The 26,028-nt window shown below is 47.6% G+C and overlaps 1 protein-coding gene across 1 annotated transcript; it reads left to right on the forward strand.

Moving 5' to 3' along the window:
- Positions 1-324: 324 nt before the first annotated feature.
- On the forward strand, positions 325-18,753 carry PCP4L1 (Purkinje cell protein 4 like 1). The gene is made up of 3 exons (XM_063145883.1): positions 325-455; positions 15,324-15,378; positions 18,125-18,753. Exons 1-3 carry the CDS (start codon positions 447-449, stop codon positions 18,268-18,270), a joined length of 210 nt encoding a protein of 69 aa, XP_063001953.1. The 5' UTR covers positions 325-446; the 3' UTR covers positions 18,271-18,753.
- The last annotated feature ends 7,275 nt before the right edge of the window (positions 18,754-26,028 follow it).

Here is a 26,028-nt window from a genome sequence, read left to right on the forward strand (position 1 = left end):
TACCACTTTGCAATCGCCAAGCGCTGGGTTTCAGAAAGGAGGAGGAGAAGCCAATGGAGAATGGGGGAAAGAAACCTAGTTGGGATGCTTGAAAGGGGAGGGGGGAATCAACCAGGCAGCATTTGGCTGTGCACGCCCCCCCCCAAAGAAAGAGAGAAAGAAATCCTTCTGTTTACTACCACCAAATCCCACTGTGTTAACCCAGTTTTGCGAATGCAGCAGAAGCAAGGGATCCCTCCCATTGGCTGCCTGCACCTGCCACTCAAAGTGCCGGGCATCTCTGAGTCTAGCAATATGCTATATCTGCCAGTGAGCTGAAGAGAGAGAGAGAGAGAGAGAGAGGTGGCAGAAAACCAGTGTGTGAATGAGAGTGAACAAGAGAGGGAGGACCAGAACATCTTTGCCGGAGCAAGACCTTGGGTACCACCACCAGCCCGGCAAGCGCCATGAGTAAGGTGAGAGGAAGATGCAGGGGTTTGGGAGGGATGGAGGTGGGCTAGGCTTTTTGGGGGGGATGTCTCTGTCCCCCTCTCCAAGGGATGCTGTGGCATCCTCTGGGCAGGTGGCGTGGCATGGAGACGCAGAAGGGATACTGAGGCATCAGGGTGATGGACTGGGCATGGGAGAGCGTTTGGACAAAAAGTGAGACAGACAGCTTGATGCTTATTTGTGTAATATATTGAAGGGGTGGAAGACAGACAGGCACGCTTCACCACTGTCACTGTGGAATCCCACTGACTGTGTGAGCCTGTGTGTGTGATGGACCCACGCATCTCATCTTCCCTGTGCAACGGACTGAGCTCTTGATGCGTCTATGGGCAAGAGGGACGGATAAAGGAGAGGGGGGAGAGAGAGCGCACGCAAGCCAACTTTGTGATTGTGTCTGAGAGAGAGGGAAAGAGAGAGAGAGAGAAAGGTTTCAAAGAGAAGGAAGAATTGCTCTTTGGCTGATTGTGGGAGACATTCAGCACTGCAGGATAAAGATGTGTGTGTGTGTGTGTGTGTGTGTGTACATTTTTGTGAACCGCCCAGAGAGCTTCGGCTATTGGGCGGTATAAAAATGTAATAAAATAAATAAATAAATAAATGTGCATTAGACACAGAGGGAGCGCATTTGTAAATATGGTATTTGTATAGGTGTGTGTGTGTGAGAGTGTGAGAGAGAAAGAGAGAGATCCCTCTTTACACACTTTCTTTTTTTGGGTAACCTGATCTTATGGACTGGTTAAACAGAGAAAGAAAGATATATATATTTTTAGAAGAGGGAATTCTGGAGGGTGCAGCTTTTCTCCACCTTGTAACAAAGGCTGGGGGGAAATCCACTCCTCTTCTGCACAACTGATGTTAAAGGTATAGTAACCATGTCTCCTCTTGCATCTGGTCCAACTTGGAGAAGTATGTGTGTGTATAAGAGAGAGAGAGAGAGAGAAACACAGAATACTCCCATTCTATATCTATGCAAAAGTGAGGTACAGTTGTGTGTAGCAGAAATTAAAACCATGTGTGCGCATACATGAATGTGTGTGCAGGAGAGAGAAAGAGACTCAAATGTGTACCTAATTGAATCCGGTTTCTCATAATCCGTAAAGCTGTCCCTGGGCGCTAAAGCTGGCTCCTTCGCTCTGCATGCGTGCGCACTGGTCCAAGTGCATGCGCTATTTACTCTGAAGCATGCATCAAATCCTGCTGCGTGCATGATCCAAATCTGGAAGAAGTGATCCCCTTATCTGTGAATGAGAAGGGTAGAGAAGATGCGGTGAGCAATTCTTGTGCAAAGAAGCCATGTGAGTGAGAGCGGATATGTATAAAACTACATTTATATCCCACCTTTTTTCTCTGTTGCGGCTTGCATGGTCCTCCTCCTCCTCCTCCTCTCCATTTTATCCTAACAACAACCCTGTGAGGTAGGGCAGGCTGAGAGTAAGAGCCTGGTCCAAAGTCCTCCAGTGAGCTTCATGGCTGAATGGGGACTTGAACCAGAGCCACCTGTACTCCAACCACTACACCACACTGTCTTATGATGTATCTATTTACTAGAAGAACTCTAAGGTCACTCTCTGAAGCTCAGTGGCAGTAGGGGCAGAATAATAAAAAAGAAAGCACTTCAGCGGGGGGGGGGGGCATGCAGTTAACATGTGGAACTCACTTCCCTAAGAAAGGGGTGATAGCCCTAACAAACAAGTCAATAAAAAGATTAGGTGGATTTAGAAAGGATAGTTCAACAGCCAGTTGGGTCTGGTGCCTCTGATTCATGTGGAGCTGTGAATCTGTTCCAGGTGTTGGTCAGAACCAGCCAGAACTCTAAAGGCACAATTCAAGGTGCTGAACGTATTTTTTGGGAATAAGTTCCAGCATCTTGGATCACTCCTTTAGAGTTCTGGCTGAAATGCAGAACGGATTTACAACCCCGCTGAAATCAGGGCCACTAGCCTCCACTATAAGTGGCTGTTGGCCAAAATAGCTAAATGGAAACCCCATTTCTAACAGCAATCTATCTGAGAATACCATTGGCTGCTAGAGGGTGAATAGCGAGGAGTAAGGCTGTTGCCTCCATGCCACCAGCTGCCTCACTTGCTTGGGCGAACTCTCCTCAATGTCCCAGTTCCAATGTTTGCCAACCAGATGCCTCCAATGTTGCCTCCAATGTTGGCAAACGATGATGCCTCTAGATGCTTCCAAGAAGCTTGCAAGCAAAGGCATGAAGTCAAGGAATGTTTCCCTTCCCTTTGTTCACCAACAACTGATATACAAAGATAACCTGCCTCTATCTAGGGAGGTTCTATTTAAGCTATTCTCTGAATACTGTGGGGCAAACTACCACAGCCTTCCACAACCTGGTACCCTTTGGAAATGTCAGACTACAGCTCACATCCTACCCAGCCAGGATGTTGTGAGCATTAGTCCATCAACTCCGGAAAGCACCAGGCTGGGGAAGGTTGAATTACAGAGCAGGGCTGCTACCTTCATGCTTGGGGGGCTTCTTGGAGGCACCTGGCCAGCCAACGCTAGAAACAGGATACTGGGTTGGACAGAATTTCAGTCTGATGCGGCAGGACAGCTCTTCGTACATTCTAATCAGAGGCACTGTTCAGCCCTGAAATGATTTGGGCCCCAGCACTCAGGACACAAAGCTGCCTAATTAATTAATTAATTAATTAATTAATTAATACACAGGCTAATTGAGTTTTGCACATTTAGAAAGTATGACTAGGTTTTTATTTAAATTTCACAGGAGGCAAAGCCAGCCAATTCAAATAATCTCAAATAAATTGCGTTCTTCAATTAATTTGCACCCTGCCCCAGATCATCCCAAAACAAGAGGGGGGAGTTTCCCTCCCCCACACTTAATTGCCATGCCGGGGGGGGGAGATTTGCGGAAGGGGGAGTTGCAGGATGTGGGGAGGGAGAGAATTAAGCCTTCCCTCCCCGCTGACAATCCCCCGTGAAAATCACCCCTGTGTGGCAAATAAGTGGAGGGAAGGAACCCTTTCATTCATACCAGGGCTCTATGGAATAGATCTAGGCTGCAGGGAAATCAATTCATGAGCCCAGGCCTATTGACAACCACCCCCTGGTTCTAATCCTGCAAACTCCACTTGCAAAGGTCTCTCAACAGTTCTGCGGCAAAACTGGAGGCACTCGTGCTGGACTTGGGCAGCCTCCGACTCACCCGGAGCCTTCTGGTGCTCAGCCCATCTGCAAAACCTCTTTTGCAGGAGGGGAAAAGGAAGAAACAACTCCTGTAAAGAGCTGTTGAGGCAGGCTCTGGCTAAGTGGGGTTGACAGGAGCCATTTAGGCGTGAGCAGGGGAAGGCGGATGCTTAATCATGGTTAATTGCCTTGGAGAGGCCGGGCGAGAGCCCTAGCTGGTGCTCTGGGCTGGGAATTGGCACCACAGCCCTCATTCCAGATGGACACCGCTGATTAAAGACGGGCTCACGCCAACCTTTGCCAGCTCCTCGCACCCTTCCAGAGTCTGTTCTTTATCAGATGGGGATGCGGCTCCTCCCGTGGCACCTGCAACGAAAGGCCTAGGCCCCGGGGCTTGTCCATCTTCACTCGCCTCTGGTGAGTCGAGATCGCCTCGTGGCGAATAGGAAAGAAACCTTTTCTAAACAAGGCTGGGGTGAGGAGAAGAGCCGGCACAGGTTTCCCTTCCATAACTAACCGATGCATGAGCAATGGCCTTTGTGGGGCCAGTATCCACTTTGCAGATTTAACTGCAAGGCCAAGGGCCTGAGAAGAAGTGCAGGAATGGGGAGGGTGGCTTGTAATCCATTCTAATGGACACTGGGGGAGAAGTGTTGGTTTTGGTTGTGAATTTGCCATATTTGGTAGTGAAAAAGAACTTTCCTCCCAGATTGGGTTCTGGAACTTTTCCCCAGGACAGGGTTGGCATCAACTGTAGGTATGGTTGGGCACCTGCTGAGGGCACAGACCCCCGCAGGGGCCCACTGACGGGAGCCCCCTGGACTTGCTCCTCCTCTTCCCCATTGCAACCTGCTCGTTCACCTGCCTCTCACTCTGGCCCAGGCAATGGTGCTGGTGAGAAGGAGGAGTGGTAGTTGCCAAGGCCAACGTGCTCCCTGCCTGTCAAGCAAGCAAGCGGCAGCCGTGACAAGAGAGAGGATGAGCCACGGTAGCAGCTGGTGACAATGGTGGTGAGAAGGACATGGAACAACGGGCTCAAGTGACAGGGAGCCAGATTCTGGCTGGACGTCAGGAAAAACTCCCTGGCAGTTAGAGCGGTATGACGATGGAACTCATGACCTAGGGAGGTTGTAGGCTCTCCCACACAAGAGGCCTTCAAGAGGCAGCTGGACAGCCATCTTTCCGGGATGCTTTAAAGTGGATTCCTGCATTGAGCAGGGGGCTGGACTCGATGGCCTTAGAGGCCCCTTCCAACTCTACGATTCTATGATTCTAAAGCTCAGCACAGTCCCAGTCACACGCAGTTTGGCTTACATGCTCAAGCCGGCTGGAGAGACTCTCTAAGCACCTTGGGTGAAGCCCACAACACGTTCCGTCTTGTCCTCTAAGTGTGGCCCTTATTGTGTATAGACCGGCTATTGGGAGAGCACGGGAAGGGCTGTTCCCACACACCTGGCCCTCCATTCACCTATTAATTCTCCACTCCTGTGATTTAATACACTGCCTATTTTGTCCAGAGGTGTACTGTTGGCTTTATAACCATCTTAGCATTTTATATCCTTCTTCCATCGCAACCCCTTGGGCTAGCGATAGAGTATTAACGGACCTATTTATGCCATCCTATTATTCAAAGCTGCCTTGGAGCAATTCCCCCCCCCCTTCAAGATTTTGACAGTCCTGTTCTTGCTTTAGTCAAGGCCTGGAGGGTTATCCTCACAACAACCCTGTGAGGCAGGCTAGACAGAGAGAGATTGACTGGCTCCTGGGTTACCCAGGGAGGTTCGTGGCGGAGTGGGGATTTGAACCTCGGTCTCTCCAAAAAGCCTAGTCTGACACTGACACTGCGCCTCACTGGTTCCCTAGAACGGTCCAAAAAAAAAGTCAGAGGGGGGAATGTAAGGCAAGAAAAAATGTGGGGGTGGGGGGGGAGAGGGGAGGGGGGGGGAGAGAATAGATGGAGAAGAGTGGTGCATGGGACCAGGAGCTGCAGAAAGAGGGAAGGCTTATGTTCCTATATTGATTTGGAACAGCCAGCCAAATTTGGTCTGCAAGGTCTCTAAAGACTGCAGAATTATGCACACTGATGTGACAGTAGGCCCCACAGAAGATGGCTCCCCGTTTGGCAGGGGAGGCTGGTGGCTCTGATTTCGCTGGAGTGGTGAATCTATTCCGGCTTTCAGTCAGAACCAGCCAGAACTGACTGGTTCTGACTGAAACTCAGAGACACCAACCGTCCACTGGCACCATCAGAGTGGTTAGTTCTGGGGCGGGTTTTCAGGCCTAGCAATTCTGTCCAGGCCTGCCCTTGCCGAGGCCTCCTGAGAGGTAGAGAAAGTCGTGGTGGTCAATGACTCCCAAATGACAGAGGTCTTGTCCACTCTCCCCTGTCCTGCCCTCTCCACCCAAAAATATTTTGCCCCCACGAATTCCGGCTGAATTCTCTCCTGTTACATTTGTTTGCGCTTTGCTAATCCCCCATAGACCAAAAAAATGGGAGAAAGCTCCTCAGCCCTCTAACAGCTTTCTTTTCTATCTCTACCCCCACCCAATTCTGTTTCTTTCTTAGGAGATTACTAGAGCATATGCTTCTTTTCTTCTTTTTCTTCTTCTTCTTCATGTGTGTGTGTGCAATTGAGTACATTATGGGATGGCCTGCGGTTGCCTCAGCAACAGCAAAGGCAGACAGAAGGCCCAGCGCCTCGGGGAGAAATCATCAAGGCAGAACGTTTTCGAAGAGAGGGACAGGGTGGGCCTTGCCATGTGGGGGTGCTACGTCCAGGGCAAGAGAGAAGCTCTCCAGCAGGGCCGGCCCTTCCCTTAGGTAGAGGGAAGTGGCCACCTCAGGCAGCTGGCTTCAAGTGTTGGCAAAAGGCAGTGAATTATTGTTCGTTATTTCCTTTAGGGCTGTGGTATTTTTATGGCCAGGGAGGGGAAATTTGATTCTCTGCCTCAAGGGCCCAAATAACATGACCACCTTTGAGTATGATGCATCTTGCCATTGGGGCGGGGGAGAAAGGGTCCCATTCGTTGCTTTACTGTAGGCCAAAAAACATCCTGCCCCTGCCCTGGGGGCTGCAAAGCAGGAATGAGGGAGTTCCTATCAGCCCCTGCTAGCATGGGCCTGATGGTCAGGGATAATGGAAGTTTGAATTCAAAACCTCTGGAGGGTGAGTCCTGCTGTAAAGGAACATGGGGAAACTGTAGCCCACACTATAGTGTTGGATTCCCATCAGTCATAGCCAGCATGGTCAATAGTTGGGGATGATGGGACTTAGAAACCCACAACATTCAGAGGACAGCTGCTTCCCCACCCTGTCAGAAGGTAGACTTATGAAGGGAGGGGCCCCTCCAAAACCTGAAACTGGATTGGGAGGGTTGCCTTGTTAAATCATTGTTAGTGTGGCTTCATAGAGTTGTCCTTCCCCAGGGCTGAGCTCTGTCTCCCTTCTGTCCCTAGAAGATAAACCTCTGACCAATGCATCTGCTCGGTTTTCTTCTGGTTGTACTTCGATATTGTACTTGGCTGTTGTGTTTTTGCATCGTTGTTCACGTCTTATATTTTAAATTGTACTTTATGGTTCTGATTTTTGTGAACCATCCAGAAAGCTTCAGCTCTTGGGTGGTATAGAAATGCAATAAATAAATAAAAGTGCCCAACGTGCGCTCAAATCGATGCACATGCAAAAACAAACGAACTCCCCAACCCTGCAAGGCGGCTTGCAGGCTTGCTGTTTCAGCACGCTGCGAAACCTGGTCAGTTTTGTGCTGTTGATCATCAGTTGTAGGGAAATTTTAACCTCACCCTCTACTAGGGTCTCCTTGGATAACAGCTTCCTTAGCTTTTAGACGGTGGAAGAAGATGGGTTGGTGCAGACAGCAGGCGGTGGGCAAAATAGAAAAACTTTGGCGATGGGAGGGTGGCGATCTTTGGCATATGGGCTGGAGCGTTGCAAATGCAGCTCCCTTTTCATCTGCAAAATGTTAAGAGGACGCTATACCCTCTTGTCTTTAAGAAAGCTCACAGGGAGCACCTGCAGGGTTGTTGTTGTTGATGTTTTCCAGTGACTTATGGTGCAACTCTGAACTTGCAGAGAGGGCCGTAGCTCAGCAGTAGGGCACCTGCTTTGGATGCAGAAGGCTTCAGTCCCTGACATTTCCAGGCAGGGCTAGGTGAGATGCCCGGTGAAGGCTAACGCCTCCAATGTCAGCGGGGCCTGGAACCCGCTCTAGGTTTCAGTCATTTGGGAGATAGGATTCAGCACCTTGGACAGCATAGCTCGGGATAATCTGCCTTGTAGTTGGGGAAAATTGATGTTTGAAGCTTGATGAATCAATGCTCCAACTCGGTAAAGGGCAGCTTCCTATTTGAAAGCAAGCCTTTATTCAGGACCATGAGGGCTGGAATCTTAGGTTTGTTTTAGTGGAAGAACCACAGCTACGTGGTACAGCACCGGCTTTGGAAGCACAAGGTCCCGGGTTCAATACCCAGCATCCCCAAGTAGAAATATCCCCTTCTCTCTAAATCTCCGGAGAGCTGATCTGAAGCTAGATAGAAGAATGGTCCCCAAAGGCAGCTCCCTGTGTTTATTTAGAAGGGAGACTGACATCTACGGAACTGGACAGAAGGTGGCAGCCTTAGGAGATTAGGAGCACATTTCCTGGATCAGGCTCTGTCTTAAGGGCCAGAGCAAGCATCCAGGGTAGGCATGGCCGGGCCCTTGCCAGGGGCCCACATCCCAGGAGGGGCCCATGAACAAAATCTCCTTGGAGTTCCTCCTCCTCCTCTTCACTCTTGTAACTTTCTTGTTTGCTTCCCTCTTGCTGTGGCCCAGATGGTGGTTGTGGTGAGAAGTAAGAGCCAGAAATGCCACGCCCTGCTTGTTCCCAAGCTCTCTGCCTGTCAAGCAAGCGAGTGGGAGCAAGGAGGAGGAGGAGGAGGAAGTTCACTGGGTGACTTTGGGCCAGTCCCTGACTCTCAGCCTAACCTACCACACAGGGTTGTTGTGAGGATAAAATGGAGAGGAAGAGGAGGACCATGCAAGCCGCCTTGGGTTCCTTGCAAGAGGTGAAAATTGTTGATAGGCAGCAGCACCTGGGGGAGGGGGACCCACACAAACAGTGACAGGGGGGACAGAAGGTAAAGGACCAACCAACAGCACTGGTGCTCAAAGGAAGAGGGAGAAGCTGGCTTTGTGAAAACTCTCTCCTTCCTCTTTTCCTCACCAAGCACTCAAAGCTTGCTCCAAAGATGCAGCAGAAGCGGGGAAACCTATGGATGTGGTTGGACTCCAACCCCCATCAGCCCCAGCCAGCAGTCAGGGATGGTGGAAGTTATAGTCCATCAATGTCTGGAGGTTCCCCGTCCTTGTAAATGGAAGGTTCTAGGGTATAAAGACAGAGATGGGAACGCAAGGGCAGGGCAGAAAGGGGACACAGGCTGTTGTCTCAGTCCAGCGCTGAGGAAAAGGAAGCTTTTATTTGCACAGTGTGAATTCAAACTTATGGAACTCACCGGTGCAATGAGGGCAGTGGGGCTCAGATGGCTGTAAAACAAGACTGTCACCCGATGAAAAGAGATCCTGGCGGACGAAGCGTTCTGAGTTTTAGCTGACTGATCAGTGTGTTCCAAACGAGAATATTCTTTTAAAAGCTTGCATGAAAATTTGCACACGTTTCTCCTAATGCACACTTTTTTTTTTTGTACACAATTTTGATGAAAAACAGCAGCAGCACTTCTATCCTGTCCTTCCAGATGGCTTTCAGGCTTCTTCCCCTTACCCCGACACCCATTTTATTCTCACGACGACCCTGTGAGGTGGCTTTGACTGAGCGAGAGTGACTGGCCCAAGATCGCCCAATTAGCTTCATGGCTGAGTGGGGGGATTTGAACCCAATTCTCTCCGGCCCTAATCCAACTCTCCAACCCTACGTTACACAGGCTGTCTACAAATAACAACTGTAGCCCCTCTCGGCTGCTGCACGCCAAGCCAAAGTTAAATAGAAGTAGTTTAAACAAGAAGATCCACCTACTGAATATATATGATAGCGGGGGGGCGGGGGGGAGGTGTTGATGGTGCTTCAACCTCTCTGCTCCATCACCGAGAGTTCTGCTCTTAGCACACAAGTCCCCCTGATCTCCTCCTCCGTTCTCCATGGCCTACTGTTTGCTTGTCCTTGACGGACGTAGACGGGCGATGGCTGATATTATCGCAGCAGGGGGCTCAGCTTCTGCCACTGTCAGGAGACCAAAAAAAAAGGAAGAGAAAACAGCTGGTTCTGCGTGTGATGTGCAGCCCATCGGTGACCCAGTGGGGGGAAGAAAACACACACACAATCGTGGTGGGATGAAAACAAAGATGATCCCATGAGCTATTTCTGGAGACAACTCAAGGATGAAAACAAGATGTGTTTGGAAAACAAAAAGAGACCTTTATTTGAAAGAGAGGAACGCCAGGCCACGCCCAGCCCCCTCTCATGTGGGACAGCAGTTTTCCAAAATGGGTTGTGTGAGGAAGCCTTTTGATTCTTTATCATCATGCGGTGTATTCCTCAATTGAGAACACTTGTAATGGCACACAAGCTTCCCTGTAGCTTAGACTGTCGCAAGCCCTGAACTTCCAGGAACAATTGAAAACTGCTCTTAGCTGTGGTTACTTATGGGCACAGGGTGGTGTCCCTCTGCCCCCTGGCATCTCTGCGATAAAACTCCTCTAAACTTTTCATTTGTACAGCCTTTCTATGTGGGGCTGTTAATTGGCGGTTAATCTACTTTCGGTTTTGTCGCAGAATTGAGAGCCAAGCACTACGCAAGGAGCGTTTTCTTGTCTGCTTTTCTGCTATATAACCTCTAGCTGGCGCTGTGGTATAGCAGAATAACGCAGATTCACCAGAGGAAATCAGGTGTTTTTGCTTTCACAATTCAATGCCACATTTCCCCTGCCATTAATGAAAAAACTCACCAGGAGTGCCAGTTAGACACAGAAGCAAAACTGGAGGGTCACAACGTTGTCTAAAGAACCCGTAAACAACCACGAGTAGGGAATGACGAGTGTATGGTAAATCCCGCATGTAGAAAAGCCCACAGTTACAGTGGAAAACTCACAAGTGAGACCTGAAAGAAACGTTGCAGTGTAGCGTTACCGTTCAGTATTCCAGCCAGACATGCCCTACTCCATGATACTCCATTCCATTTACCCTCCCCACAGTTTTCTTCCTCCATCAACAGTCAAGTCAACACTCGATGCACACCAAGCATATGCTAAGTATTCATTGGGCTGTTTTGCAGGTTTCTTTCCCTTATGTTGCCCTCCCCAAAAGTTTTTTTTAGACTTCTGCAAATCTTGGGGTCCTCCCAAGCCTCTTGGGTGGTGCCATTTTGTCTACATAAGCAGCAGCACTCACCGCCTGAGCATCAGAGATAACGGGAACGATAAGGAAGGTGTGACTGTAGATTTCCTCTCTCTTTACAAGCTTGCACACCACTATCGATGGGGAACACTTGAAAGATATGAGTTTGATGATTGCCCCAGAGAAGAGAAGTTTAAGGGGAGACATGATAGCTGTCTTCAAATATCTGAATGGTTGTCAGGTAGAAGATGGAGCAGATGTGGTCTCTATTGCTCCAGAGGGCAGGATGGAGCAATAGAGATTTGGGCCAAGTGTTCAGAGAAGCCGCTTAAGGGTAAGAGCTATTTGACAGTCGAACAGATGGCCGCAGGAGGTGCTGGGCTCTCCTTCACTGGAGAGGTTTAAGCAGAGCTCGATGGACATTTGGGAAGAATGTGGTGCTTGCATCCTGCGTTGCAGAGCCTTTGCTGAGCAAAAATAGGGATTGCAATTGATTAGGGAGCGGTGCCGGAAAATAACGGGGGGGGGGGAATTAAGGATGCAGCATTGTTCCCATGCAATGCAGCAAAGAACAGGCATAGACTGTGACAAATCATTCCTGCAGCCTTGGCACCAAGGCTTGGCATCCACAGGCAGCTACCAGGGTTTCAGCAGCCACCATTTTGCATTTCCCACAATGCCTTCCAACAATGCGGCACTATTTGGGGCATTGTGGGAAATATTCTTTCTTTCTTTCTTAAATTTCTATATTGCCCAGTAGTCAAAGCTCTCTGGGCATTTCAGAAGAATTAAATACAAAATGGCAGCTTCGTGGCTGCTACGTAAGCCCTCAGATGGCACACTTCAAGCTTGTGCAAAGCCTACCATTCATGCCCATGAACGGTAAGGAAGATGGATTTTATTTATTTTGTTTCTTTCCTGGCACCGGATCCTCTGTATCTGGCAAAGGGTGGAGAAAATGGAATTATCAATGGGGCCTACAGAATTCCACCCAGATTCTGGCGGCTCTCATTTGAAGGGCCACGCTCCGCCCTGCGTGCTCTGTCGGGTGCTCTGAGGTGGCCTGGCCAGGGGCACTGTTTTTCGGTGCCAGCTGGAGAGAAAAATATGGTATCCTCATCCCAGGCAGATAACAAGATTTGGAAGGCACGGTCGCATGACAGCGAGACAAACTAAGCAGATTAGAGGCCGCTGAGCATCTGAGCAGGACTGGAGAGCTTGCACAATTAATGTATCTGTGGAAAGCAGTGGGCTGAGGGGCAAAGAGAACCTGCAGGATCTGCTCGTGGGCTCAGTAATAGCCAAAGATATCTGGATGCTTTACTCCAACTCTTCTCGGAGTTTGCCGTTTGACCCGCAATGCTAGGGAGATGGACCTAGCCCCTTGGGAAGTTTGGGAAGGAGAGGAGATTCTTTTACAGACCTCTGTGAGTTTATACACTATGCGGTGAATTCACTCTTGGCCTTTGCTGTATGGTCCCTACCTGTCAGTGGCAATAAGGGAGAGGATCTCAATAAGGGAGAGGAACTCCAGGACTAGTAACTTATTATTATTTATTATTATTATTATTATTATTATTATTATTATTATTATTATTTATATAGCACCATCAATGTACATGGTGCTGACTTATTTGGGAGGACTTATTTGCAAGGTTCGTGGGGTGCAGTGGGGGTGACACCAGTTTGGAGTAGCCTGCTGTAAAGCATCATACACACAAATGGTGCCAATAAAGATGATGATGATTTATTACACTTATATACCAGCCCCATAGCTATAATAATAATATAGCAGCAGCAGCATGACCTGGCAGGGCCTGTTATATCCATCTAGAAAATCTGTAATAGCTGTGGAGTATGCCATTCTTGACATCCTTAAGTGTCAGAAACCTCCTCCAACACCACTCAAGACCCTGCAAATCCCAAGCTGCCCTTTGCTGGACACCCCCTTCCCGCTTCCACCGCCCCCCCCCTCCCCAACTGCTAATTGTTCCACCCCCTGCCTGCTTCCGTTCTCTCCCGCAGGGCTTCTCCCGCTGCGCTCCTCCTCAGCACTGCTGAGGTTTGCATAGCAGGGGCTTAATTGCTGCTTTAGAGCTTAATCACCCACTAGGGTGTCATAAAGAAGCAGATGCTGCAATGCTGCAGCCCCCATGCATGCATGCACGCGCAGGCAGGCCCGCCGCAACTCTCCTGCGCGTCCCATGCAGGGAAACCGGGCGAGGGTTGCAGCATTGGCTGCCTCTTTTTCTGGCCCCCCTCCCGGCACCTCCCCCACTGTAGAGAGCAGATGCCAGCCACGTTTGGGCCGTAGCGTCGCTTCTCCTCACCCCAGATAACACTGCCTTCTAATCCTCCACTGCAACTCCCCCCCCCCCCCCGGGTCTTCCTTAGGGGCGCCCTCTGCCATCCAAGCTGCAGGCTTCCTCACTATTCCATTGAACTGTCTTCCCTTCTCTTTGTAAAAACACTCCCCAATAGGCCGGCCCTGCTGCATGTGGACAACAGCCATAAGTAGTGCGTTGCTGGGTCCACCTAGCCCAGTGTTCTGCTTCCAACAGAGGACAGCTGGATGCCTTGCTTCCTCTCTAAATTAGCAAGCCTTCTGGACTGCTAACACCTCAAGCTCATAAGCACAACGGGAAGGTAACAGCCCCCGCCTTCCCACCACCATTTCTCCTCAGCAGGGGATATACTCCAGGATAGACTGCTTCTGAACATGGAGGTTCCATTTAGCTCAAAAGACGAATGAATAGACCTATCCATTGTAGAGCCACCTAATCCGCCCCTCTGTTTCCGATTTGAATCTGGGATGGGCATCTGGAGGCAAAATTATTACGCCAGCCGTGTACAAGAGAAACGTAGGAGCAGATTCAGAGTAATCCCAAATTCTCTAGAGACCCAAAAAATCTTGGCAGTGGGGAAACAAAGGTGTGTGTTGGAGAGGGGAACGGCCCCATAAGAATGCAACAGCATGAAATGTTGACTGTGTGTCAGGGCAAAAAAACTGTCAACCAAGTGGGAGGGGGAATTGAACGGAATGGGTGAAGATGGAGGAGGAGGAGGTACATAGATCTGTGGGAGAAAGAATAGAAAGGATCGTCTCATTGTCTGGATAGGTCACTTCCTGATTCACACTGAGAAGTTATTTTAAAATGTCGCCAGGGGCAGAAGTGTGACATCAGTGGAGAAATCATATTAATTAAATGCAACTGGGATGAATGCCAAAAGTGTCCACAACACAGACAGACAAAACCCAAAATACAGGGGGACACCTCCGCCCCCAGTCCATTGTAAGCTGAGCATTCCCAGAAGGAAGGGAAAGCTAGTAGGGGGCGGGGTGGGGTGGGGTGAGTGGAGCAGAATGATGTGGCCAGAATCCTGAAAAGATTCTGTAATGTTTTCTTGAGGGAAATTGCTTGTTCTTTTTAAAAGCCATCTTAGATTAGGGTCCAGCGCTGCAACCTCAGGCAGTCATTATTAAATTATTAAATTATTACACATTGCACAAGGAAGTGCTCCCTCTTAAAGAGCTAAGTGCAGAACTTAACATTCTGTTAGTATTAAAATTCATATTTCAGTTTAAAATCATTTAGTAAACAAGACAATTTAAATTAAAAAACCTAAAATGTTGAACTTTAACTTTTTTAAAATAAGTGTGTGTGTGTGTGTGTGTGTGTTGGGGGAGGAAGGATTTGGATTAGGGGAAATAACAAAAAGCAGTAAATGCTCCCTTCTTGCTACTGCTTATTGTACTAAAAGTTGTCATGTGATGGCCTTAGAAGGGGATCAGACTAGATGACCTTAGAGACCCTTCATGTTTGTATGTACAGTTTGGGCCTGACATGGTGGACTTTCCTTCATTCCCCAGGATTGCTCATTCATGTCCCCCAACTCATTTATTTTATCCCTTTGACTAAAAAGTCTCAAATATGTTTTAGGTTTTGCTCACATGGAATGTGTTCCAGTAGTTTTAGTTGCCTTTTCCTATAGCTTTTTCCAAAAGGAACCATCCTGGTGACCAGTGCTTGGCATACAAAAAGAGCAGAAAACAGTCCTGCAAAGAAGAAGAAAAGAAAAGATGTAGAGAGGTCAACGCATCGTCGGTGCTGGGTACAATACACCCACCCTGTCTAAAGTTTCTCTCCTTCCCTCCTGACAGCTGTTCCGGAAGCTTCTCTCCCGGGTGACATTGACAAGCCAACACACACACAGGGACGTCTGAATGACGGGGAGCTTGGAGGCAAATGAGGCCGCCCGTCCGAATACAGCATGTTCTAATCCGTGCCCTTTTCTCTCTCCCACCCCGTCTTTCCTCCCTCCAGCTCAGCTCCAATGAGTCACCGTCCCCCAGTGAGATCCCTGGCCAGGAGGAGAAAGGTGAGTGGAGACAGCTGGCATGCTCCTTCTCTCTCCGCTGCCAAGTTCTCTGCCAATCCAACTAGCACCATCCCGCAAAGGGGGGGATCTTTATCGAAATACATAAACCAATGCTTTTCTATTCTTCAATTCGGAGGTATAGAATAATAAGATGCACGGTGGGGGAGCGCTCTCTCCTGGGGTCCTAATTTAGCACTAACCACTGGTCGTTTAGCGGTTCCCCAGCTTTTGTGTAGCTTTCCCCCCTTTCTAAAAGGTAGACATTTTATTGTTTGTTATTTATTATTATATTTCTATATCACTTTTTTTCCTCTCGCAAGGAACCCAAGGCGGCTTACATAGTCCTCCTCCTCTCCTTTTTACCTTCACAACAACCCTGTGAGGTAGGTGAGGCTGAGAGCCAAGGGCTGGCCCAAAGTCACCCAGTCAGCTACACAGTGGAGTGGGGACTAGAACCCAGGTCTCCTGAGTCCCAGTCCAACGCTCGGACCACTACACCTCACTGGTTCTCCTAATGCCTCTGCTAAATCTTCGTTATTAACAGGAACAGCTTAAAACTACAATATGCTGGTATTTTATGTATTTGGGGGTCCGCCCCTTTTGCTTTGGCCACACCTATTTTGCTTTGGCCCCACCCACCATTGGAAAACAGCTCCTGAAAGGTTCTCTGAAATGGAATTTAGGCCTGGGGCCGAAAGAGGTTCTGGACCCCCATTTCTGCCACCCAAGGCAAGGCTCTCCCTGTGCTCTGTTGCAGGACCAAACCAGCTTACCACATGTCGAGGACTTGTCATTTAGCAGTGCTTGGGGCTGAGTTCATGCCTCCCCCAGATCAGTTCCAAGCACAGTGTCCGCACTGGGGTCTCCCAGAAGCCCCTTCCGATCCGAGCCCTGCTAGCCAGGAGTGAGCATTGCCCGAGTATTTCCAGTAGGCCTCATGAAAGGGAGTTGCTGCTGTGCTAAAAGACAGAGATGTAGATCGACAAGGCCCAACCCGGGGCACTCAATGCCACTTGGGGAAATTGCTGTAATGAGAGAACAGGCGGAAAGGGCAGGGAGCGACCGGCATCATGGAATAACAGCAAGGCAGGAGAGGCAAGGAGAAGAACACGATGCATCTGCCAACGGATCCCCTTTGGTGGTGAGCATGCCAGCTCACTGCTCCAAGATGATGGCTCCAATTGCTCAACCACAAATAAGGAACCGATTGCTCTAATTGGTGGCCTGGAAGGGTACGATAGATCCCTGCGCATTTCGGGTGCTTTCTGGCCAGGCTTTTCTCATGCAATCGTCCCTGCCTCCAGTGGTGCAGCTAGGTGATTTTGAACATCTGGAGGACACAGGTTGGGGAAAGCTGGTGTTGACAATAATGTGCTATATGGACCAACTCAGTATAAAGCAACTTCCTATATTCTATTTTTTTTAGACTCTGTATCCATCTGTTAGTAATCATATGTCTGCACACACCTCTCACTTCCAACTCCTACACACATCCTTACCCCCTGGTTGCCCCACACCAGATTGGGGGCAGAGAAGAGGACTGGCACTCATGGAAAATTAAGAAAGAAGGAGTGGGGGGGGGAATATAGCAATGAGTGGTACTCTGACCCCATCAATGAGTGGTTGCTAGGCAACCTGGAGGCTGCGATGCTTTCTGTCCTTGCAGTGATGGTGGCTCCATGTTATAGGCTTCCGGTTGCTAGGTTACACAATGCCCGTGCTGCCCCGTCCACCTCTAGTTATTGCTCTAGGCCCTGAGGGTTGTGAATGTCTTCAGGGAGGGGACAGTGCTTTCTACTGCTACGTTTTATACTCTCATACCAATATCCAGGTGCAAAAGCACACACACACCCTGCACCAGTTGTGAAGGGCTGCTACCTAAAACACATGGAAGAGGCTTGATCCTTTTTTGGTTTCTGGTTTGTGTGTATTTCAAAGACCCTTTGTTTTCTTTCTTTTTGCAACTAAGGTGGGGTGTGTGCATGGCGCGCTCTAGAAACCGCTAGGTTGTTGCCTGGAATAAATGTGCACTTTTCCCCTCAGAGAGAACTCTAGGGCAAAATTTAGAGGGGAAATTTCAAACAGTGACTGAGTTTCAGTTCCTGTATTGGTTTGAAAGGGTGAAATTAGACGTGTTTGCATTAGAATGCACACCGAACCAATCCTTCTCCCATCCCTCATGTGCTGGGCAGAGTCTGCTGTGGTTGTCTCCTTCTCATTCCATCTTTATGGTGGGTGCTAGGCTGATAGCAGACTACTGCTTGCCAAACCTACAAAAATGAAGGCCTTTTGGTCAACGCTGAGACAAAACGTAGACACTCAGCTGGTTTTTCTATAGTTGGGGCCAAGTGCGATTGCACAGAATTGGCTATACAGGACCGGCGTCAAGGGCCCACATCCCATCACAGGTCACGGATAAGAACCCCCTGGACTTGCTCCTCTTCAGCTTTGCAACCTGCTTCTTCACCTGCCTTTCTCCCTGGCCCAGACAACCATGGTAGTGAGGAGGAGCAGGAGATTCCACGACCTACTTGCTCCCTGCCTGTCAAGCAAGCAAGTGGGAGCCATGAGGAGGAGCTGGTGAAAATAGTGGTGAGATGGTAGACTTACTGAAGGACAGGGGCCATGGAGGGTGGCTTTACCAAGGGCCCTCCAAAACCTGGAGCTGGCACTGTGGGTGTGGGTGTTATAATGCCATTTCTTACTGTATTTAACGGCTACACTGTCTGTCTGGTTCTCCACACAGACAAAGCTGGAAACGCCAAGAAGGTGGAAGCAGAAGAAGAGGAAATAGACATTGACCTGAATGCGCCCGAGACCGAGAAGGCTGCCCTGGCCATTCAAGGCAAATTCCGACGCTTCCAGAAACGGAAAAAGGACCCCAGCTCCTGAGCAGCCACGGTGCGAGAACCACCTCTCTACTCTGCTCTCTCCTGTTCTCCTTGCTCCTGCCCCAGAAACTCTCCTAGCACCGCCTGGCTCACTCGATTTCTTCTTATCCTACCCCCATTCTTCTTAAGTGGGGCGAGAGGTCTTTTTTGCTTTTTTTTTTGCACGTACTGTAATATATTCCAAGTAGGGTCGGGTTTTTGGGGTGGGCGAGGGTTGGACTCTCTCCAGAATAACAAAGGGGCTTCCTTAATGCTCGTGCAACTACCCACCCACCCACGAGAGTGTTCTCACTTTCCAATAGCCATGATAAAGCAGTGAAGCATCGTCCTTCACAGAAAGCCATTGATGTTTTGGGGACGCATAGTAAGGCAGGCAGGCCAACCTAGGGACAGGAAGCTGGAGGATAACCGCTCCTGGACTTGCATACGTACTTTTAATTCATTGAAAATGTCAACTCTTTTAAAACTAGCCTGGCACTCAAGGGTGGCTTTATGGGCCACCTTATACTTCTAGGGCAGCCTCCCTTTTCATCTTCCCACTGGCCAGTTAGGTACTTCGCTATGCAGTATGAACTGAAGGATGAAAACTTAAAACCACCACCCCTATAAATATATAAGTGGAGCAATTCCCATTAAAAAAATGGCAAAGGAGATGCAACCCTATGAACGTTCATGTGTGTGTGTGTAGGAAGAACTCATTTTGCGAATTTTGCACTCAGAAATGTTTCATGCCATGGTATGAAATTCAAACCCCTTTTCGGAACCAATGCCTCCTTTGAGAAGAGACGCATGAGTTTCCTCGTCCACCCAAATGCACCTTGTGAAGTCCGTAAGACGGAGCGTTCAAACTGCAAGTTGGTGATTCTAAACAGATTCATCAGATTTCAACCCTGTTCTGCATTTGTCATGTTCACACTTACTGCTGTTTTGCTTCAGTTGTAAGAATGAATGTCACAAAAGGTCCTGAGGCACCTGGAACAATAGCAAATTTATTAGGGCAGGAGCTTCCATAGGCCAGAGGCGGTGTAAGCAGGAGCAATGGACACTTACTTTTGCTCTTTTGCCCTATAAAATACTGATCTGCATCAACTCAGTCTAAACTAGAACCCAGATTCAATATTCACAACCATTAACTCATGTCTAGAATCCCCATTCCAAACACAAGCTTGTGTAGAGAGTAAGGAAATTATCTACTCTTATCCCCTACATTGTGGGCAAGCATATTAAAAGCTGAAGAAATTGCACTAAACATACATGCTCCAATTGCAAATGAATTTGCCATATGAGCTCATCAGGGAAGGTCCTGCTCCCGCCCAGGGCAATAATCTGCACTAAACATACATACTCCAATTGCAAATGAATTTGTCATATGAGCCTTATTGCTCATCAGGGAAGGTCCTGCTCCCTCCCAGGGCATATCTTTGTGATTCACACATGCTTTGCAAGAGGTCAGCTGCAAGCCCGTTAAATTCAGAATTTGCCAAAAGAGCATCGTACTACACAATATACAGGTCAATCTCACCTAACTTTGTGCCACTTGGTTTGCCACACATTCTAACCCCTGATCTCTTGCAAAGTCTACCTTATTTTTCCAGATTAAGCTCTTCAGAAACGTCTGACCGTGTAAGCTCAGCGCTTGCAGGCCTGACACATGCATTTCTTGGTTCTTGTGAGCTTTGCTTAGGAAAACTTCTCTGATACCATATCCCAGCAGCTAATGAAGAGACAGTTGCTAAGGTTCAAAAGTAGCGAGGCAATCTGATTTAAGAACGATAATGTACGTGTCCAAATAGTTGATGGCTGAGCTAAACGAACAAGTTGCTAAGATCCTGAAATAGATCTTCTCTCCTAGGGGGGGAAACAGGAAGGAAGATCCTTCCATCATTGCTAATTTACACATGTTACCAAGTTCCAAGTCCATCCTATAGTGTGACAAGGCCTCAGCACAACACCTTGACCCTGTCCCTCCCACCAGCAGGAGAGAGCTGTTCTTTATGAAATTTATACCCCCTGTGCTCAAGGCCCAGCCTGCACCAGAACTTGTACTGAAGAAAACCACTACACGGCACTGAGCACCAGTTCGCTACATCACCTTCTTCCGCGGATCCATCCACGAACGGCAAATGGCGTCACCACGGGGGCATTGCCAAAGCTGCTTTGAGGACTAACTCTTTTAGCATGTTAATAAAATAATCAGGGGGAAATGGTCACGCTTGGGTTTTTTATTATCATTTCGCCTCCCTCCGCCACGCTTTCTAGAATCCGCCTGAACTATTTGTACTTCTCAAACTTCAGGTGGGTTAAGAAGGGTGTGAAAATGGAAGAGCAGGGGAATAAAGGTTAAAACAAAATTGGATGGGCAAGGGTCATAGATTAGATGGCCAAGGATAATAAATCTTGGCCATCCAAAAACAACTAAAGGTCTTGCGGCACATAAAGACTGAACATATTTATTTTGGCATAAAGTTTCATGGACGCTGTCCGCTTTATTAGATGTATGATTCGAGTGACTGTTTATTGGATGTTAATAGTAATACTACCCAATTTGGCTTACACTTGGCATAGACACACCTTCCTGGCTGATGAAATTTCCCCTCATTTCCCCTCAAACTAACCCAAACTGCAGAGGCAACGGAACCCTCAGAACACAACATTCCATGCCCTGGGCAATTTGCCTCATTCCGTGAGGGAAACTGAACTCCTGTTCTGAGGGAATTTTCAGGACTCACATTTTGACCGAGGACCCAAAAAAAAAAGGGGGGGGATTTTCAAACCCTGCTAGTCATGAGGGAGTGTTGCGATACCCATGAAGCAAATTTGGGTGGACTGAAAGTACCTTAAGCGTTTTGGTCCTTCCACGCCACACACAGCCTCAAAAACCCTGACGTTTGACCTACAGGCCGTAAAATTATTTTTCACGGTTATATATAAGGCAGGATCAAAATAAATAAATACATAAATAACTGTGTGTGAGAGTGTGTGTGTACCACACACATGTGTGTGTGTTTGTTTAGTGTGAATATATATGTGCATCTAGCTATATATTTAAATATACACACTTCTTTAAAAGTTATCTACATGTCTTCTCTCATTCACACACACACTTACTTATATCCAACTTTTCCCCAAGAAGCTCATGGCGGTGTAAGTGCCCCCCCTTTTGCCCACATCAGTTATGTGTAGGCCAAAGTAACCTGACCCAGAAAAACATAACACTTGTGTGTTTCTGTTCCAAAAGCGGCAAGCTCAAACAGACCACTGGTACTTTAATACTAGATAATAGGCATGTCAGACTCCTGATAACAAGGAAATCCTGAGGGAGGTAGTGTTCACTGGTAGTCCTTTCCCTCATGATGGGAGCATAAAATACACCTTAAGCATTTCAGGCGCACTTCATGCGCCCCATCATGAGGGACAGGTGTACTAGTGATGCTCTTCCTTTTTCTGTTTTCTCTTGTCTTCAAACAGCCTTTGAATAGTTTGCTGCTAAATTTCTTATCTCTAGCTACCATGCAAGACATGAATCCACAATGTAGCCACTTTGGGCTTGTTATTTGTGAGGAGGGGAGAGAAAACACCCACAATGTTCCATTTCTCTACTGGTCAGAGTGTCTTTGTCTATAAGCCTATTTATTCTATACCCTAAGAAAATTTCAGCACTACAGGTCATGGGGGATATTCCCTTACCAAGTGAGCGTGACTCATCCTCATTTATTTATGATTTTAAACTGTGTATGCAACATACTATGTTACAATCATTCAAAGTTACAGACTGCAGCACTCAACCTAGGCTGCTTATTACTTCACTAAATGAGGGAGAATGAAGGAGATAAATAAAGCCAGACTTTCTTAACAACAACTTCCATTTGAGTAAAAAATGTGCAATGTTCATGTTGTATAAATCTTTGCCAGACCATTTTCTTGCACCTGGTGAATATGTATGTATTTATTTCACTTGCACTCCCGCTCTGCCTAGAAAGTTCCCCCTAGAAACTTCCATAATTTAAATACACAACATCAAAGCAACTTGCCACTGCCAACTTCAGCTGTGACATTATTCAAAAGGGGATACTGAATCGAGTTAGCACAATGATTAACCCTCCACAGTTCAAGAATGATTCTAGTAGCCGGCTGGTTCACTGCGTGCAATTCTGCAGTCCCCTGAACAGCACTTCATGTGACAGAGAAAATTAAGGCAAGCAATCTCCCACAGCCCCCTCTGGGACTCAGTCCTGCACCAAAACACATGCTCTGCAAAACTCCAAACGCAATTGCCAAGCTGCTCACGCAGATGGATATTTCCACACAGAAGAAGAAAACATCAAAATATTGTCAGGGCCCGCCTGGCGCACTTGGCAAGACGCCAACCATCTTGATGCTGCAAAGGAGAGACGCTCCCTGCGGGGCACCCTGAAACAAGGAATACAGAAGCATATGGGTGCCCCCACCTTGTGAATTTAGAATTAAAGAATTACTTGTGAAGACAGCATTTGTGTTCAAAACAACCAAAACAATGATTTTGCTTCTTTGAGCTTAAAAACCAAGCGACACCATCAAGCGGCAGCTGCATGTACTCATGTGGTTTAGAACGTTCCGGTACTCGAGTCAAGCACCTGATAGATAAACTGATGCCTAGGAGATAATAGTCATTAGGACAGACTAGGTCCAGGAAAAGGTGGCTTCATTTTTATTTCACACAGCTTACCAACTGTCCCTAAGTACCAGAGCAGTTCTTTTCAGATACCTGCCCCTGGTAAGTCATTTCGGTGGCACCGTTTTTGGCTTTTGGGGATGCCATGTTAAAAATGATATTAGCGCAAATTGCTAGTTCTGTTGTTCCTCAAGCTCCCTTCCCCCGAAACATTTGGCACCCGCAAGAACAACCAGTGGTGCCCACAAAGCTCCACACTTCCTGCCCCCTTCAAGAAAAAATTAAGAACAACTTAAACTCACTTTTGGTCAACCAGACCTCCATGGCAGCCGTTATGTCACTAGCCACGTCCTCTGTGGGAAACATTTTGTGGTGGCGTCCTCAGTTCCTCAAATTCCCAAACGTGTCCACAGGTCCAAAAAGGCTGGGGACTCCTGCTCTAGAAATCTAGTTGGTGCACAGATGGATTGTTTCTGGAATAGGGGTGGGCAGACTATTATTATTTATTATTATTATTATTAATTATTATTAATTATTATTATTATCTTGTATCCTGCCTTTTGCCCAATACTGGGCCTCAAGGTGGCCTTACAAAATTTAAAACATATACATTTTAAATCCTAGGAAAAGAAATGTACCCCAAAAAATTAAAAAAAAATTATTTTTAAAAGATTACAATATTAAAAACATTAAACCTTTAAGATACACAATTTTACAAGTCCTTAACATAGATGAAGGACCAGATTATTCCCCAAAGGCCTGCTAGAACAAACAAGTTTTTGCCTACTTCAGAAAGCCCATCAAGGAGGGAGCCAGTCTAGCTTCCCTGGGAAGAGAGGTCCAAAGCACTGGAGCAGCCACCGAGAAGGCCCTCTCCCATGTTCTCACCAAGCGCGCCCGTGAAGATGGTGGGCCTGAAACAAGGGCTTCTCCAGAAGATCTCAAAGCACGGGCAGGCTCATAAGGGAGGATACGGTCTTTCAGATAACCTTGACCTGAGCCATATAGGGCTTTATAGATCATAACCAGCATTTTGAATTGTGCCTGGAAACAGACTGGAAGCCAGTGGAGATGTTTTAACAGGGGAGTTGTATGCTCCCTGTAACCAGCCCCTGTCAACAATCTAGCTGCAGCTCTTTGAACCAGCTGGATTTTCCAAACACTCTTTAAAGGCAGCCCCATGTAAAGCATGTTACAGTAATCCAATTGGGATGTAACTAAAGCATGTGTCACCATGGCCAAGATCAACAACCCCAAGATCCACCAATTAGGAGCCAGATACAAAGCATATACTTGGAATTAAAGAATTCAGAGACCAGGAATAGTTTGATCAGGTACCAGAAATGAATGGAACTCACAGTCCTTCAGACACATTAAACCTTCTCCTGGTTATTCTAAGTTTTCTTCAATTCAGCAGTGCAATTTATGGAGCGGCGTTGTTTTGTTGCTGCAATTGTTAAATAACTGGGAATCAGAAATGCTAAAGAAGCTGTCCGAGGTGCTGAACCATACCTACCCACACACCCCCTACCTAATTTCAGCAACTTGGATAGCTCCCTTTGAGTTCTGACTGGTTCTAATTGAAACCCGGAGCACATTCACCAACCCAGAAGTGTGCCCCCACTAAATCCAGGAAGACTTACTCCCAAGGAAACATGCACAGGATCATGCTGTAAGGCATCAAAAACATGCAATGCCTGCCATTCCACACCCTGCAGCTGCAGAGAGATATTTTGAGTTGTGTTTCTGTGTATACCTTTTTAACAAAAAGAAAGAAGACAACTCTTGAGCTTTTATATTTATTTTTTGAATTTTTTTTCTCTCTTCAGCCCCCAAAAGCTCCTCCCAGAACAGCTTACAAAGATCTGTCATAAGACAGTCACAGCACTCGGGTTTGTAATCTAAGGAACAACACAAAAGGAAAAAAGTGTCCGGAGGGAGGAGGAAAAATGCAAATTCAGGGACTGGTTCTTCATTACCATGTTCTTATAAATGGGCCTTCTGGTAGGGAGGGGGAAAGCAAGCTCCTTGCAGCAATTTCTTCTCTAGCTTGCCATGATGCTTTTTCAGGGAGGCAAAGAGTGCTGCTTTGTAGTAGCCATTTGTCGTCTGGTCGATGGCAAAGACCGGAGGGTGCTTCCCTTCAGTGCCACAGTTCCAGAGCAATTTAAATCTTCAATCCCTGGAGGCTATTGCAAATACTGTAGCATTCCTGCAGAGCAAATAAATACTGATACACATTTTCTGGAGAGCAAAGCCTTCAGCAGTGTGTAGCCATGAGGGTGGGTAAGGTGGCAGTGCAAGCAGTGATCCTTGGTACGAAAAGGGGGGCAGGTGTGATCCCTAGTCTCCCCTGAGCAAAGTTGGAGGAGAGGCGGCACCACATTGAAAACCAACCATCTTAAAATGGGGAGGAATTTTCACACTTTAAAACACACAAAAAGGACTTTTCTCCCAGCTTTGAGGCATTACTGACCAAGAGGTAAGAGCTGGGCTTTATCACGGGGTGAAATCTCCTTGGAATCCAATAGTCAAGGAGCTACACCAAGAGACAAGCAAAAACAAGAAGATTGGGGTGAGTGGGAGAAATACAGTTTCTAGTTAAATAACCCTAAGTTGGTTGAAAAATCATATTGTCCTTCAATCCCTTTGTGTACGACCAGTTTTCGAATGCATCCAAAAAAGACACACCCTGGTTCCTTTTTAAAGTCCAACTATGGAGCCATTGTGGATTTTCAAAATGGCAGAAAGGCACACCGCAACACACATTGTTGAGGAAAGTCCAGGAGACCCAAACAGCCAGGCCCAACGTTCCTAAGAAATAGCAGCAAGCTCTTACATGGTGGCTCCCTTAGCGTGGCTGAGCATATGCCTCTTCAGCTGCTCGCTACGGAGGAAGGAGGCACTGCATTGGTTGCAGGAAAAGGCAAGGTGCAGGCGCATGTGTTGCTTCAAGGAGCGCTGATGGACAAACTGCTTGTCGCAGATGTTGCACATGTAGCCGCCCCGGTGCTGCTTGGCTTGCCTTGGTTCCTTCAGTTTCCAGGAGAGCACCGATTGCCTCTTTGTGATGGCTGCAGGAGACGGCTCATCCTCTTCTGAACTGCT

The sequence above is a fragment of the Elgaria multicarinata genome, chromosome 21 (genome assembly GCF_023053635.1).
Source record: "Elgaria multicarinata webbii isolate HBS135686 ecotype San Diego chromosome 21, rElgMul1.1.pri, whole genome shotgun sequence".
In the NCBI taxonomy this organism is placed as follows: domain Eukaryota; kingdom Metazoa; phylum Chordata; class Lepidosauria; order Squamata; family Anguidae; genus Elgaria; species Elgaria multicarinata.